We start from the raw sequence: 14,724 nt of genomic DNA, 5'->3' as shown, positions 1-14,724 counted from the left end.
CCCCAGCTAAGACTTCTAGCAATAGTGTAAAGGGTGCCTGAACTGTCTCTCCCCTGTAATTGGAGTGGTGATACCCTAACTGTTATCATAGAGCCGCCTTCATCCTGCTGAAGATAGAGCTGATGGGAGCGTATGTTCTGGTCCACAGCCAAGCACTAGGCTGAGTTCTGGGAGCCCAGTTGAAGAGAGGAAGGAGGGATGATATGAGCAAAGGGAATCAAGATCAAGAAGAAGAAATAAACAGAGAACTGAACCAAGCTCATGATCCCTAGAGGAACAGCTGTGCAGCCTGCATGGGACCGAACTTGGCCATCTGCATGTGGGAGAGACTTGAATAGCTTGGTCTGTTTGAGGCACCCTTGGCAGTGAGATTGGAATCTGTCGCTGGTGCATGAACTGGCTTTTTGGAGCACTTTCTCTACAGTGGGATACTTTTCTCAGCCTTGATGCAAGGGGGAGTGACCTGGTCCTGCCTCAGCTGAATGTACCAGGCTTTGTAGACTCCTCCTGGGAGAAGTGGATGGTAGTTGGTTGGGGGAAAGTGCAGGGGAGCAGGAGGAGGGATGGTAGGGAGAATTGTGGCTGGTATGTAAAATGAACAAAAATATTAATAAAGAAAATATGTGTGACATAAATGAGGTGATAAATGAACAAAACACATTTTCAGATAGGAGAATGTAGCTCAGTGGTAGAGGGACTCCATAGAGTGTTACAGGCTTTAGAAATGATCCCTAGCACCATAGAAACAATTATAGAAATAACTTTACCACATTCTTACACTTCTTATTGTTGGTGTCCATAAGAAAGCCATTTGTATGACTTGACCCACTTTGCTGTTCCTGTTTCCCAACTACTTCACAGGCTTCAAGTCCCATAAACATCCAGTGTCATGAGCTCTGATCTTTTCCTCTTAGTACCCTTAACATGGCCCCTCTGATGGGCTTGGACTTGACACTGTAGATGATGGGGTTGAGCACAGGAGGTACCACAAGGTACACATAGGCAACAAGGGCATGAATAATGTGGGGCAGGTGCCTCCCAAAACGATGAATCATGGACACACCTATTACTGGAATGTAAAAGACCAGGACAGCCAAGATATGGGAAACACAAGTGTTGAGGGCATGGACACGCTCCCTGGGAGAAGCTAGACCCATCACTGTGTGAAGAATCAAGGAATAGGACATAACAATTAGCAAGGAATCTATACCCACTGTGGATAGAACCACATAGAGTCCATATAGGATGTTGACAGTAATGTCAGCACAGGCCAGCTTCATGACATCAGCATGGAAGCAGAAAGAGTGAGAGAGGAGAATCTTGCCAGGGCAGTAATTCAATCGCTTCAGCAAGAAGGGCACTGGGAATAGTGACAGAGTTGCTCGAGCTACAATGACAGCCCCAATCCTGATGATGACATTATTAGTGAGAACAGATGCATAGCGCAGGGGGTTGGAGATAGCCACAAAGCGGTCAAATGACATGGCCAAGAGTACTGAAGACTCTACCACGGAGAAGGAGTGTAGGAAGAACATTTGTATTAGGCAGGTGTGGAAACTGATCACACGATAGTTAAACCAGAGCACAGCCAGGGTGGAAGGCAGTGTGGACAAACTGAGGCCCACATCACTTAGGGCCAACATGGACAGGAAGTAGTACATGGGCTGGTGTAGGCTGTGGGTCCTCTTCACAGCCAGGAGGATGAGGCAGTTTCCAGTGAGAGCCACAGCATACATGGAGGAGAAGGGGATGGAGATCCAGCCATGGGCTGCCTCTAGTCCTGGGATGCCAGTCATGAGGAAAGACTGTGGCTGGAAGAAGGAGATGTTGATGAAGGGCTGGAAAGGGAGCATCGTTGGAGACAGTGAAGGGATCTGGAAGATGTGGTCTGTTCAATCTCTGAAGGACATAAAATGATGAAGTTAGTGCAAAAACGGTGTAAAATCTGTTGACACGGTTCCAAGCATGAACACAACAGATGTGAAGCATATTTAGAAATTCAGTGTCTCTAAAAGAAATAAAAACACTAAAGGAGGAAATAGGACTGGTCAGCTGGCTCAGAGAGCAAAGGTGCTGGCTGCCATGCCTGATGACCTTGTCCCCAGATGCAGTTTGGTGGAAGTAGAGATCAAAACCATCAATCTGACCTCTGATCTCACATCTACCCTATGGTATACCTCCCTCACATTGAGTAAATAATAATTATCAAATAAAAGGAAACTCTAAATTTAACCCAGTGAGTACCAAAGTAATAGTTAAACATGAGAAACAGTATTCTCTTTGCAACTGAACCCAGCAATGAGAATTTTAAGAGCTAGAATTCCAGGAAGTCTACTGCTACAGTCTCTCTTAGAAATGGTTGCATAAACAGGACTGAAATTATGGCAACACCAATGAACATATTCATGTGGAAGGGGAAATTGCATGGGGTCCCACCTCCAGGCAAGAACTCCAGTTAGTGACTGCTAGGAGAGGAAGAATTATCACCTCTAGGGCTGAGCCCCTCACTGCTTGTTCTATATGAAGTGAACAACCTTGAAACAACATGCTCACCAATAACAAAAATGGACTGAGTCAGCTGTTTTTCCATATATTTTTTTGTAAACTTATACAGACATATATACCAGGAATAATCAAAGAAAAGGCTACCAGAGCATTGTGGTGCACGGGTGAGATTCAAGGGAAGGTAAGGATGGAGGGAAGAAAGTGAAGGACAGAAGAGATGCAACAATATTGTCATTAAAAATTTATAAAAATTAAAAAGAAAAAGCCATACTCATAGGAAGTCCAATAATGAAAGAAGAAGTGAAAAAGAATTCTGTACCAAAGTTTTCTAAATAGTTTGAAAGTAAAAGAATGGATTGATCAGACAGACTGAAAATAATTTGATGAAAAAGAAGTTTAAAATCAAAATGGCCGATCAAAGAAAAGAATAATATAAATATCAAAGTAGTATAAGGTTAAAAAATTTCCTGTTACAAAAGGCATACAGTTAGAAGAATTAATTAAAAAGAATAATCAAAGTCAAGTAGATATATGAACCTGAAGAACATATGACGCCTTTAACAGTAGAATTGTAAACACAATCTTTGAACAGAAGTAAGTAAACATGGAAAACCGACATAAATTTCAGTGTGTGATAGAATATTTTATGAAAAATTTAAAAGACTATGTGAAAGTATTTATGTTGCCAGAAATAAATACCAGCGAAAAGGCAGATGTCGCTTATACTAGGTGTTATAGTTTATATTGCAAGAATGAAAGAAAATCTAGAGATACCTCTTCATAGCAGTTATTCTCCAAATAGGAAAATGTTATATTTAATTAGAGGTCCCAGGTCTACTGGACCACATGCGCCAAGAGTGCTGCATAGAGAGCTGTGGAAAAGAAAGGCCACCTGTCAGGGCCTGCACAGTGCTGTGCAGGAAGGAGAGGGAGGGAGGCATATTGGAATCAAGACAGTTTTTGTTGTTTCTAATATGAACTAAAATTATAGGATACATATTTTCGAATTTGTTCAGGCCTTTGGGAGTCAAGATTCTAGAAGTAAGAAAAAAAAAGATATCAAAAATAAAACAATTTATTCCAAGTAGTGACTTTGGGAAGCTGAAGCAGGGATGACAGAATTTATTCCTGAACGTAAAACAAAGGCTATCAAGACTGACCCCATAGTGAGGAGCGTCCTGATGGCTGGATGTGGACTCCAGATGCCATGGACACCTGGAAGGAGTCACATATTCTTGGAACAGTGGTTGATTGTGGAATTTACAGTGAAAGTATAAAAAAATGAATCTGGGCATTGTTCAGATCTAGACAACATGGAACCAGTAAAAGCACAACTGGGCCATTTAATAAGGACAAAAGCACATTGGTCATTTGCCACATAGGGTGAACTGGGCCTCAGTGAGACTGAGAACTGTAATGTATTGATCACGTTATGTGTGTTTTCTAGGCCCCTCATCAATGCTGCTGCTGCTTTTTCTGTACCTTGTGTCCTAAAAGAAAACAATGATTTTTCTTTATAGAACCTCACAGCTATGTTCATAGCAGCATTGTTTGTCATAGCCAGAACCTGGAAACAACCTAAATGCCCCTTGACCAAAGAATGGATAAGGAAAATGTGGTACATTTATACAATGGAGTACTATACAGCAGAAAAAATGACATCTTGAAACTTGCAGGCAAATGAATGGATCTAGAAAACATCATATTAAGTGAGGTAACCCAGACCCAGAAAGACAATTATCATATAAACTCACTCATAAGTGATTTTTAAACATAAAGGAAAGAAAACCAGCCTACAGATCATAATACCATAGAACCTAGAAACAATGAGGACCCTAAGAGAGACATACATGAATCTGATCTACATGGGATGCAGAAAAAGACAAGATCTCCTGAGTAAATTGTAAGCATGGGGACCATGAGAGAGGGTTGAATGGGAGGAGAGAGAAAGTGAGGGGAGCAGAGAAAAATGTAGAGCTCAATAAAATCAATAAAAACAGAAGGTTCAGAAGACCCAGAGGGCACAGAAAAACAAGAGGACAACACTGAAAAGCAGCAACCTGAGCAGAGCTGAGCCTGCCTAGCTCTCTTCCCCATTTTAGACCAGAGAGACCCTGCAGTTAGTTTGATTCTGTGCCAACGGCTAGGCACGCTGGAGCCTTCCCAGCTGGAAGAGTAGAAGCAGGATTGAATGTCTATGGAAAAATCCAAAGTTGACAAGGACAGTAGGGAGGACGGACAAGTACTCAGATGGGAAGAGAACCAGACACACTTCTCATCCACTCCCTCTCTTCAGATAATACTGCAAATACAGCATGAGTTTCCAATTCATATCTGAGCTATAAACTCCAGGACTTTGGCTAATCAGTCTGCCAGTTTCTACTGTTTCTAGTTCCAGAAGGTTTCTCTTTCCTTGGCACCAGCCCTACTCCCACTCATACCACCATCTGAGGCTGAGATACAGCAGCCATCAATGTGGGAAGTGACGAAAACACCATTCTGGGGCATAGGTACTCACCCTGGCTGTTGTTCCAGGCTCTTCTCTCTGCATTGGAGGGACTGAGATTTATCTCCCTGCACAGAGAGTTGTGGCAGCAGCATCTGTCTCCAGGGAAGATGGGGTCACAGAGGAATCATTCCACTCAGCTCCTTGGAGCTTGGTCTGACATCCAGAGAAAGGCAGTTCAGGATCATAGACTTCAGAGCAACCCATCAAGTTTGAGTTGTGTTCAGAGACTGGTAGCATCCATGGCCCATTTGAATTTGAAACCCTTCCAGGACAAAATTCCTGAAGTACCCTTTGGGCCAGTGCACAGGATGAGTCCTGTAGGATTCCCTGACTTCACATAGAGTAGGTATAAGGAACAATGGGGTGGTGCCCAGTGGTATCCAAACCTAGTGTAGGGAAGTCTGGAAAAGCTTTAGAAGAAGTAGGCATGGAAAGACTTCTAAACACTGTGCAGAGCCCTCTGCTCTCATTCTAAAAAGACCAGGAGTGAAATTTTGAATCTCCTCAGTGATTCTGCTGACACTCCTGTCTTAGGACTAACCTAATCAAGAAGACAGTGCAATAATGACAAAAGTTGGGCATGGCATTCAGATTTGGATGTAAATCCTTCTATCTCTCACCATGTATGGGCTCTCCCCCAGGTCTGTCTCAGTTATAGAGAACTCTATGTATGTCAGCATTATCCTAAGGCCTTCTATAAATCATATGGGGGCTATGAACTACATATAGGAATATTAGACTTGTTCATTCCTTACAAAATCCTCACAAACCATAACAAAACTAGTAAAAAAAAACTGGATAAGAATCTTGACTAGACATTTCCCAGAATACCTGCAAATGGGCCATGAGAACATGAGAAGATGCTCAGTGTTACTGACCATCGGGGAAATTTAAACACAATGAGATGATACCTCCCACCTGTTAGTTATTATAAAACAATAAAAAGATTAAGAGATGGCAAGTGTCAGCGAAGATTCAGAAAGAACAGGATTGCTGTATGTATGGGTGCGAATGTAAAAAGATGTCATCATTACCGAAAACAGCATGGAGTCTTCTCCAAAAATTAAAGAAACACAACTTTTGTATGACCCATCAGTCCCACTATTGGGCACCCAGCCAAAGGGAATGAGTTCAGGTCTGAAAGAGTCATCCACATGGCCATGTTCTCCACAGTGTTCCTTATGACAGCCATGACACTGTGTGTGTGTCTACCTACACAGGAGTGGATTACAAATGTAACATTCTCTCTCTGGAATATTATTCAGCCTTATAGTGATACAATGTAGCCAATGGCAACAGATGGGTGATTATTGAATCTGATGCTAAGAAAGATAAACAGGACACAGAAAAAACAAATACTGAGAGATCTCATTTATTTGTGTGCTATAAAGTTGTTAAATTCGTAGAATGAATGAAACCAACAACAAAATGGCAAGTTCACCCCTCCCAGACAGGAGATGATAGAAGACTTAGGCTATGTGTTTTTTTCTGTAAGTGTCATGGACTATATGGTGATAATAGTTAATTGTTATTGTGCACTTGAAATTGCTGGAGAGGAGACTTTAAATGTACTTATTAGAAATGGCAGCTATGGGAGATGATGCATGTGTTGATTGACTTCTGCCAAAGGTTTCATAACAGATTCACAAATCAGAACATAAGTTTCACCCTCTCTCTCACTCTCATGCACACACGCAGGCACACACACATGCACACGCAGGCACACACACATGCACACGCAGGCACACACACGCACACACACATGCACACGCAGACTCACACACACATATGTTTTTGTCAGCCATTTCTCACTAAAGCTGGAAAATATTGTTTTGTCAGCCTTATCAGTTGATTTATTTATTTATTTATTTTTTTTTGTACAAATGGTGCCTTTATTGGTACAGTCCGAGAGGCACGTAGGCATCATCACATGGGCCTTCCCTTGGCTCATGCAATCCAGCTCATCCCCTCCACAGCGGTTTTGGATAGGGCTCCAGACTCAGGCCTCTACATCCACGGTGCACTGATTATAGTGTTCCAGGAAAGTCCTGAGCGAGGCCACCTGCCCCTTTCCGGGCTGGCTGCCAACACAGTGGAAAGTGACTAGAGGAAGACACGGTTGGTGCAGAGGGACAATAGGGTTCGAGGTAACACCAGCGGTCCTCAGGGGTGGCATTTCATGCTACATCTGCCCTGTCAGGCCTGCCTAAGTCACAGTGGCTGCGCGGTGACATGAGATGGGCTGGGATTCTGAGGATCTACTCTATTGGACAAGTGGCTGGCTGAAGGCACATCGAGCTATTTTTTCCTCCGGGAGGCCCCAGCGTCACTGCTGTTGCTGTTGGGGCTACAGCAGCCCGCTCAGAGGCAGCTCTGGAATCCTTTTTGGAAGTTTGCTTACATTTTTTCTCTTTAGACAGTTATGAGGACTGGAGTGGGCAGGGAGCAAGCAAGGTCTGTACAGTTTTGACAGTCACCACAATCCCCAGAAGCCCCCATAGCAGAATGGGAGGCTCCAGAGGACAGCTGCGTGCGCACCCAGTTCAGTGTCTGAGCTAGAGCATTGCTTATCCTTAAGTCCAAACTGTTGCAGCAGCATTTTCAGCGTTGGGTGCCCCAGGGATACAGGTGTGAAGAATTCTTCTACCCACTGGCGGTGCCACCACTGGCTCTGTTCCCTAGGCTTTGAGAACCAGTACTCATAGCGCTGGGCCCGCAGGTAGGTGGGTGGCTGCTCATGAAAGGGGTACTTGGCAACGTGTTTCCGCACCAGGCAGATTACTGTCTCTTTGCCCTGCAGGAGACGTATCACCAGGCTGGTGAAACAGGGGCTGTGTATATCTGGGCCAAGGGCGGCGAACCACATCTGCCAATTAAGATGTGGCTGGTGGGGTATTACGATAGGGGTGGACGGCTCACATTTCCAGGTTTGTACACGAATTCTATCTCTGTCCAGTGCTGTCTGTCCATCATAGCTGCCCTCCAGCACCACTTCAGGCTGCTCACCCAGACCAGTCATCCGATAGAAGAGGCCATATGAGCTGGCCAGCTGTGATGCTCCACAGACTGAACAGGTGACGAACCCCAGTCCAGAGTTGCCCGTGGATCCCAGGCTCCATATAGGATTAAGGTACTAGGCTTATCAAGTACGGATAGGGATAGCATGGTCAGCAGGGCCTTAGGCCAGGAGGTAGGCATCTTCTTGTGGCATCTGAGGCCAGGCAGGTAACGGTCATCCAGGAGGGAAGTGGTAAGCACCAAGGTTAGCAGGTTGAAGAGATTGTAGTTACCAGTAATGATAATCAGGACTTGTAATAATACCTAAGCACAAAAGGCGGTCAACCGTAGGCGGCGAATAGGAGCAAAGAGCAGACGGGGTCCTGTGATCTCGTTGAGGAAGGTGGCCACCACACTGACCTTGTGCAGCCAGACTGGCAGGTGGTGGGCAAACCAGGCAGCTAGTGTGGGCAGGCCCGGTAAGTCCCCACCATGCCGGACAGCGGCTGGTTAGCTTGACCACACCAGAGGCAGATATGAGTCGAAACAGCAGCCAGAACACAAGCCAGAATGGGAGGTTTTTATGGGGGGTAAGGCCCCTGCTAGTCCACCCTGGGGGGCTTTGTGGTTGGAAGGCTTCTTCAGTAGGGCTACTAGGATAGCCAGGAAGCCCGTCTCCAGTAGCAGGGAATCCCACTGGAAATAAAGGAACGCTTGACCCACCTGGCAGGTTGAGAAGTAGGCAACCTAGAGCAGCGGGTAGGTAAAGGGGTGTTGTAGAGAGTTCAGGAGCAGGACACCCGGTGCTACCACAGTGGATCAATAGATCCCGATCCTGGGCAGTATCCAGCCCCAGTCTTAGTGCCTCACAGAGCAGTGTTGGCGTTTCCTACAGCTGCTGCCACCAACCCTTGCCTTGGGGCCGCAGTGTTCTTTGAGCAGGAAGGATGCCCTCTAGGCTATAGAGGCCTGAGATCTGGGTGTAGAGGGACGCAAAGGCAAACAGACAGCGGCCACACCCTCTAAGTGGTCCATAAACTTAGTATCATCTAGTCCTTCAGGTCCCGCCCCAGATGCTTAACCATGCCTTCGGTCTAGGCCCCGCCCCTTTAGGTCCACCTCTTTCCCCAGGCGCCTTCCACTTTTTCATCACCTGATTTATTTTTAAACCATTTAAAATCTTGGCAATTTTCTTTCTTATTCCAGCCATTGCTGTGGGTACCTTTTCTGAGTCAAGTTCTGGCCACCTTAATTCACTCTCACTAAGGCCCTGTGCCCCATGGTTCCCGCTGTCTTCTTTGATGATATAGGGTGAGCCATCCATGGAGATTCGCTGAATACTCAGGCATAGACTACTTCCCAGTGCTTGGAGCTAATGCTTAGTAGGATCTGAAAGGGAAGACTATCCTCTTCCATCTAAGTCACATTTGAGGGAGTCCTGTGAGACCTAGCAATTCTTTTTTTTTTTAATTGAGAAAAGGAAAAAAAAAAGTTTCCCCCTCCTCCCAGCCTCCCATTTCCCTCCCCCTCCTCCCACCCTTCTAACCCTCCCCCCACTCCTCTCCCCCTCCCTCTCCAGTCCAAAGAGCAGTCAGGGTTCCCTGCCCTGTGGAAAGTCCAAGGTCCTCCCCCCTCCGTCCATGTCTAGGAAGGTGAACATCCAAACTGGCTAGGCTCCCGCAAAGCCCGAACATGAAGTAGGATCAAAACCCTGTGCCATTGTCCTTGGCTTCTCATCAGCCCTCATTGTTCGCCATGTTCAGAGAGTCCGGTTTTATCCCATGCTTTTTCAGTCACAGTCCAGCTGGCCTTGGTGAGCTCCCAATAGATCAGCCCCACTGTCTCAGTGGGTGGGTGCACCCCTCGTAGTCCTGACCTCCTTGCTCATCTTCTCCCTCCTTCTGCTCCTCATTGGGACCTTGGGAGCTCAGTCCAGTGCTCCAGTGTGGGTCTCTGTCTCTATCTCCATCCATCACCAGATGAAGGTTCTATGGTGATATGCAAGATATTCGTCAGTATTGCTATAGGATATGGTCGTTTCAGGTTCCCTATCCTCATCTGCCTAAGGAACTAACTGGGGACATCGCCTTGTGCTCCTGGGAGCCACTCTAGGTTCAAGTCTCTTGCCAGCCCTAAGGCTCCCTTAACTAAGAATTGTGCTTCTGTGCTCCCCTGTCCAGCCTTCTTTTATCCCACTCATCCTGTTTCCCCAAGTTCCCCCCATCCTTCCCTTCTCACTTTTCTCTCCCCATCTCCCCTTACCTCCAACACACCCCACCCCCAAGATCCCACTTTTCTCCCCGGCAATTTTGTCTACTTCCCATAGGCAAGAGGATAACTATATGTTTTTCCTTGGGTTCACCTTCTTATTTAGCTTCTTTAGGTTCACCAATTGTAGACTCCGTGACCCTTATTTATGGCTAGAAAACAATTATGAGTGAGTACATCCCATGTTCATCTTTTTGGGTCTGAGTTACCTCACTCAGGACAGTGTTTTCTATTTCCATTCATTTGCATGCAAAATTCGAGAAGTCATTGTTTTTTACCGCAGTGTAGTACTCTGATGTGTATATATTCCACACTTTCTTCATCCATTCTTCCATTGAAGGACATCTAGGTTGTTTCCAGGTTCTGGCTATTACAAATAATACTGCTATGAACATAGTTGAACAAATGCTTTTGTCATATGATCAGGCCTCTCTTGGGTATATTCCCAAGAGTGGTATTGCTGGGTCCAGGGGTAGGTTGATCCCGAATTTCCTGAAAAACCGAAACACTGATTTCCACAGTGGTCGCACAAGATTGCATTCCCACCAGCAATGGATGAGAGTATCCCTTCCTCCACAGCCTCTCCAGCAAAGGCTATCCTTGGTGTTTTTGACTTTAGCCATTCTGACAGGTGTAAGATGATATCTCAAAGTTGTTTTGATTTGCATTTCCCTGATTGCTAAGGAGGTAAGTCTGTTTCTTTTTTTTTTCTAGAGCTTTCAGGTGGGCTGTTAAGTCTCCAATGTGTGCTTTTTTTCTGTTTTCTTTAAGTGGGCACTTAGTGCTATGAACTTTCCTCTCAGGACTGCTTTCATAGTGTCCCATAAGTTTGAGTAGGTTGTTTCTTTATTTTCATTGAATTCGAAGAAGACTTTAATTTCTTTCTTTATTTATTCCTTGATCCAGGTGTGGTTCAGTAGTCGACTGTTCAGTTTCCATGAGTTTGTAGGCTTTCTGGGGTAGCATTGTTGTTGAATTCTAACTTTAATCCACGGTGATCTGATAAGACACAGGAGGTTACAAATATTTTTTTGTAACTGTGGAAGTTTACTTTGTTACCCAGTATGTGGTCAATTTTTGAGAATGTTCCATGAGCTGCAGAGAAGAAGGTATATTCTTTCCTATTTGGGTGGAATATTCTATAGATGTCTGTTAAGTCCATTTGATTCATTACCTCCATTAATTCTCTTATTTCTCTTTTTGGTTTCTGTCTGATTGACCTGTCCATTGGTGAGAGAGGAGTGTTGAAGTCTCCTACTATTTGTGTGTGAGGTTTGATGGCAGCCTTGAGTTTTAGTAATGTTTCTTTTACGTACGTGGGTGCTTTTATATTAGGGGCATAGATATTCAGGATTGAGACTTCATCCTGATGAATTGTTCCTGTTATGAGTATAAAATGTCCCTCTCCATCTCTTCTGATTGATTTGAGTTTGAAGTCAACTTTGCTAGAAATTAGTATGGCCAAACCTGCTTGTTTCTTAGGTCCATTTGCTTGATAAGCTTTTTCCCATCCCTTTACTCTGAGTAGGTGCCTGTCTTTGTGGTTAAGGTGTGTTTCTTGTAAACAGCAGAATGTTGGATCCTGTTTTCGTATCCAATCTCTTAGCCTGTGCCTTTTTATAGGTGAGTTGAGCCCATTGACATTAAGTGATATTAATGACCAGTGGTTGTTAACTCCGGTCATTTTTTTAGTAGTAGAGTTTGTGTGCTTCCTTTCTTTGAGTTGTGCTGGTGAAGGGTCTCTAGATTTTGAGTTATTGTGGTTTTTGTTGGACTCCTTGGTTTGTGATTTTCCTTCTATTACTTTCTGTAAGGCTGGATTTGTGGCTACGTATTGTTTAAATTTGTTTTTATCCTGGAAAATTTTGTTCTCTTCATTTATAGTGAACGAAAGCTTGGCTGGGTATAGTAGTCTGGGTTTGCATCCATGGTCTCTTAGTTTCTGCAGTACATCTATCCAGGACCTTCTGGCTTTCATTGTTTCCATAGAGAAATCAGGTGTAAGTCTGATAGGTTTACCTTTATAAGTAACTTGGCCTTTTTCCTTTGCAGCTCTTAATATTCTTTCTTTATTCTGTATGTTTTGTGTTTTGATTATTATATGGCGAGGAGATTTTTTTTTTTTGGTCCAGTCTATTTGGTGTTCTGTATGCTTCTTGAACCTTCAAAGGAATATCCTTCTTTAGGTTGGGAAAGTTTTCTTCTATAATCTTATTAAATATATTTTCTGGACCGTTGAGCTGTACTTCTTCTCCTTCTTCTATCCCAATTATTCTTAGGTTTGGTCTTTTTATTGTGTCCCAGATTTCCTGAATGTTTTGTGATGAGAATTTGTTGGCTTTGCTGTTTTCTTTGATCAGTGCGTTTATTTTCTCTATGGTATCTTCAGTGTCTGAAATTCCTTCTTCTATCTCTTGTAATCTGTTGGTAGTACTTGTCTCTGTATTTCCTGTTCATTTACCCAGATTTTCCATCTCCATCCTTCCCTCAGTTTGTGTTTTCTTCATTACTTCCATTTCATTCTTCATGTCTTGAACCACTTCCCTTACCTGTTTGATTGCTTTTTCTTGTTTCTCTTGGTTTTCTTGGGTATCTTTGAGCACTTTATTCATTTCCTCTACCTTTTTGTTTGTGATCTCTAATTGTTTATGGCCGTTTTTCACCTCCTGTTTAAGGTCTTCTATTATTTTCATATAATTCACTTTTGAGTCGATTTCTTCTAATTCTTCTGGAGTAGGGTGTACATTCTTTTTATTTTGAGATCCCTGGATTCTGGTGATGCCATGTTGCCTTTCAGGTTGTTGGAGGAATTCTTGCCTTGGTGCCTTCGCATCTCTTCCTTCAAATGGAGCCAGGAGAGGCCTGGTGTCTTTGTCCAGTCTTTGCTGTGACTGACTCTGTGGTTGTAACTCTTCAGTGTAGAAGCAGGAACCGTCCAGTCCAGATGGAACTTCTCAGCACCGAAACATAGACGCCTGGTAGTCCAATGACCTGCGGACAAAAGGGAGAACTTGGGGGGCAGGGCGGGGACGAGTAGAACACAGGACACCCTGCCGCAAAAGCTGAAGGTGTGCTTGCTCCCTTTGGGGGGGGGGTCCTTGAGGCCTGCTCGGTAGGCAGGCACTCACCGCTCTGGGTGGATCGCCTTAGTGTAGGAGCAGAAAACTGTTCCTGAGCAGAGGACTTAGCAGAAAACGCAGGCTTGTGTGTGTGTGTGTGTGGGGGGGGGGGAGCAGGGGTCGTGTGTAAGAAAGACAGCCCTGCAGAAGGAGCTGGGGGAGGGGGGTTTGTGGTCTCTTCCGGGTCAATCCGCCCCTGGATTGCACACACTCACCCTTCCAGATGGAACTCCTCAGTACCTAAACAGGGCCGCCTGGTAGTCCAATGATCTGGGGACAAAAGGAAAAAACCTGGCAGGCGGGGAGAGATCTGCTCTGGGTGGGTCGCCCATTCAGATGGAACTCCTCAGTACCTAAACAGGGCCATCTGGTAGCCCGATGATCCCGGGACAAAAGGACAAGCTGAAGGTGCCCGGGCTCCCTTTTGGGGGTCCTTGAGGCCTGCCTGGTAGGCAGGCACTCACCGCTCTGGGTGGATCGCCTTAGTGTAGGAGCAGAAAACTGTTCCTGAGCAGAGGACTTAGCAGAAAATGCAGACTTGTGGGGGGAGGGGGGGGGTCGTGTGTAAGAAAGACAGCCCTGCAGAAGGAGCTGGGGGAGGGGGGCCTGTGCTCTCTTCCGGGACAGTCTGCCCCTGGAAAGCACACACTCACCTGTCCAGATGGAACTCCTCAGTACCTAAACAGGACCGCCTGGTAGCCCGATGATCGAGGACAAAAAAAAAAAAAAAAAAAAAAAAAAAAAAAAAGAAGACCTAGCAATTCTTATCTATGGAGTGAACAACCCCACACTGCATTTTCTTTAGCTCTTTCTTTCCTCTGTTTCAGTCTCGCTGTAGTTCAGCCTTGGCCACTGGGATGGACCGACGCCTATAGTGTGTCAGCTTTGGCTTTGGGGAAACAGCCCATGCTCTGGCAATGAGGCCTCTGTCAGCGCCAGAATTATGTCAATGTTTCATGGATCTCTAGTCTCCCTATGGTTTTCTCTACTTGCTTTCCCTTACTTTAATCTGATCCCAGTTTAACTATCACTTGTTCACGAATGTCTCTCCACCCTCCAAACTGCTTTCTCTTTTCTTGGTGTGGCCAAAAGCTCATTTTAGACTATTATATTATGGTGTAGGAGTTCCTTCTGTCTGTGTGTTGCTTTCATTGGTTGATGAATAAAGAAACTGCCTTGGCCTAGTTGATAGGGCAGAACTTAGGTAAGCAGAGAAGACAGACTGAATGCTGGGAGGAAGAAAGCAGAGTCAGAGAGAGCCAGAGTCAGACATGCTGAATCTTTCCTGGTAAGCCACTGTTACGTGGCAATACACAGATTAATAGA

General features: G+C 44.9%; 1 protein-coding gene and 1 pseudogene across 1 annotated transcript; both read right to left on the bottom strand.

The window, feature by feature from the left end:
* Window positions 1–887: 887 nt before the first annotated feature.
* On the bottom strand, window positions 888–1,853 carry LOC121457430 (olfactory receptor 51I2-like). The gene has a single exon (XM_041666090.1). The coding sequence runs from the start codon at window positions 1,851–1,853 to the stop codon at window positions 888–890; it is 966 nt and encodes a 321-aa protein (XP_041522024.1).
* A 5,459-nt stretch (window positions 1,854–7,312) lies between these two features.
* LOC121457429 lies at window positions 7,313–9,335 on the bottom strand (annotated as a pseudogene).
* Window positions 9,336–14,724: the final 5,389 nt, after the last annotated feature.

This window comes from Microtus oregoni, unplaced genomic scaffold, assembly GCF_018167655.1.
Source record: "Microtus oregoni isolate MIOR12 unplaced genomic scaffold, Mior012 000016F_ref0000370, whole genome shotgun sequence".
Taxonomy (NCBI): domain Eukaryota; kingdom Metazoa; phylum Chordata; class Mammalia; order Rodentia; family Cricetidae; genus Microtus; species Microtus oregoni.
The sequence above is the reverse complement of the archived record's forward strand: the minus strand, read 5'-3'. Positions and strand labels throughout refer to the sequence as shown.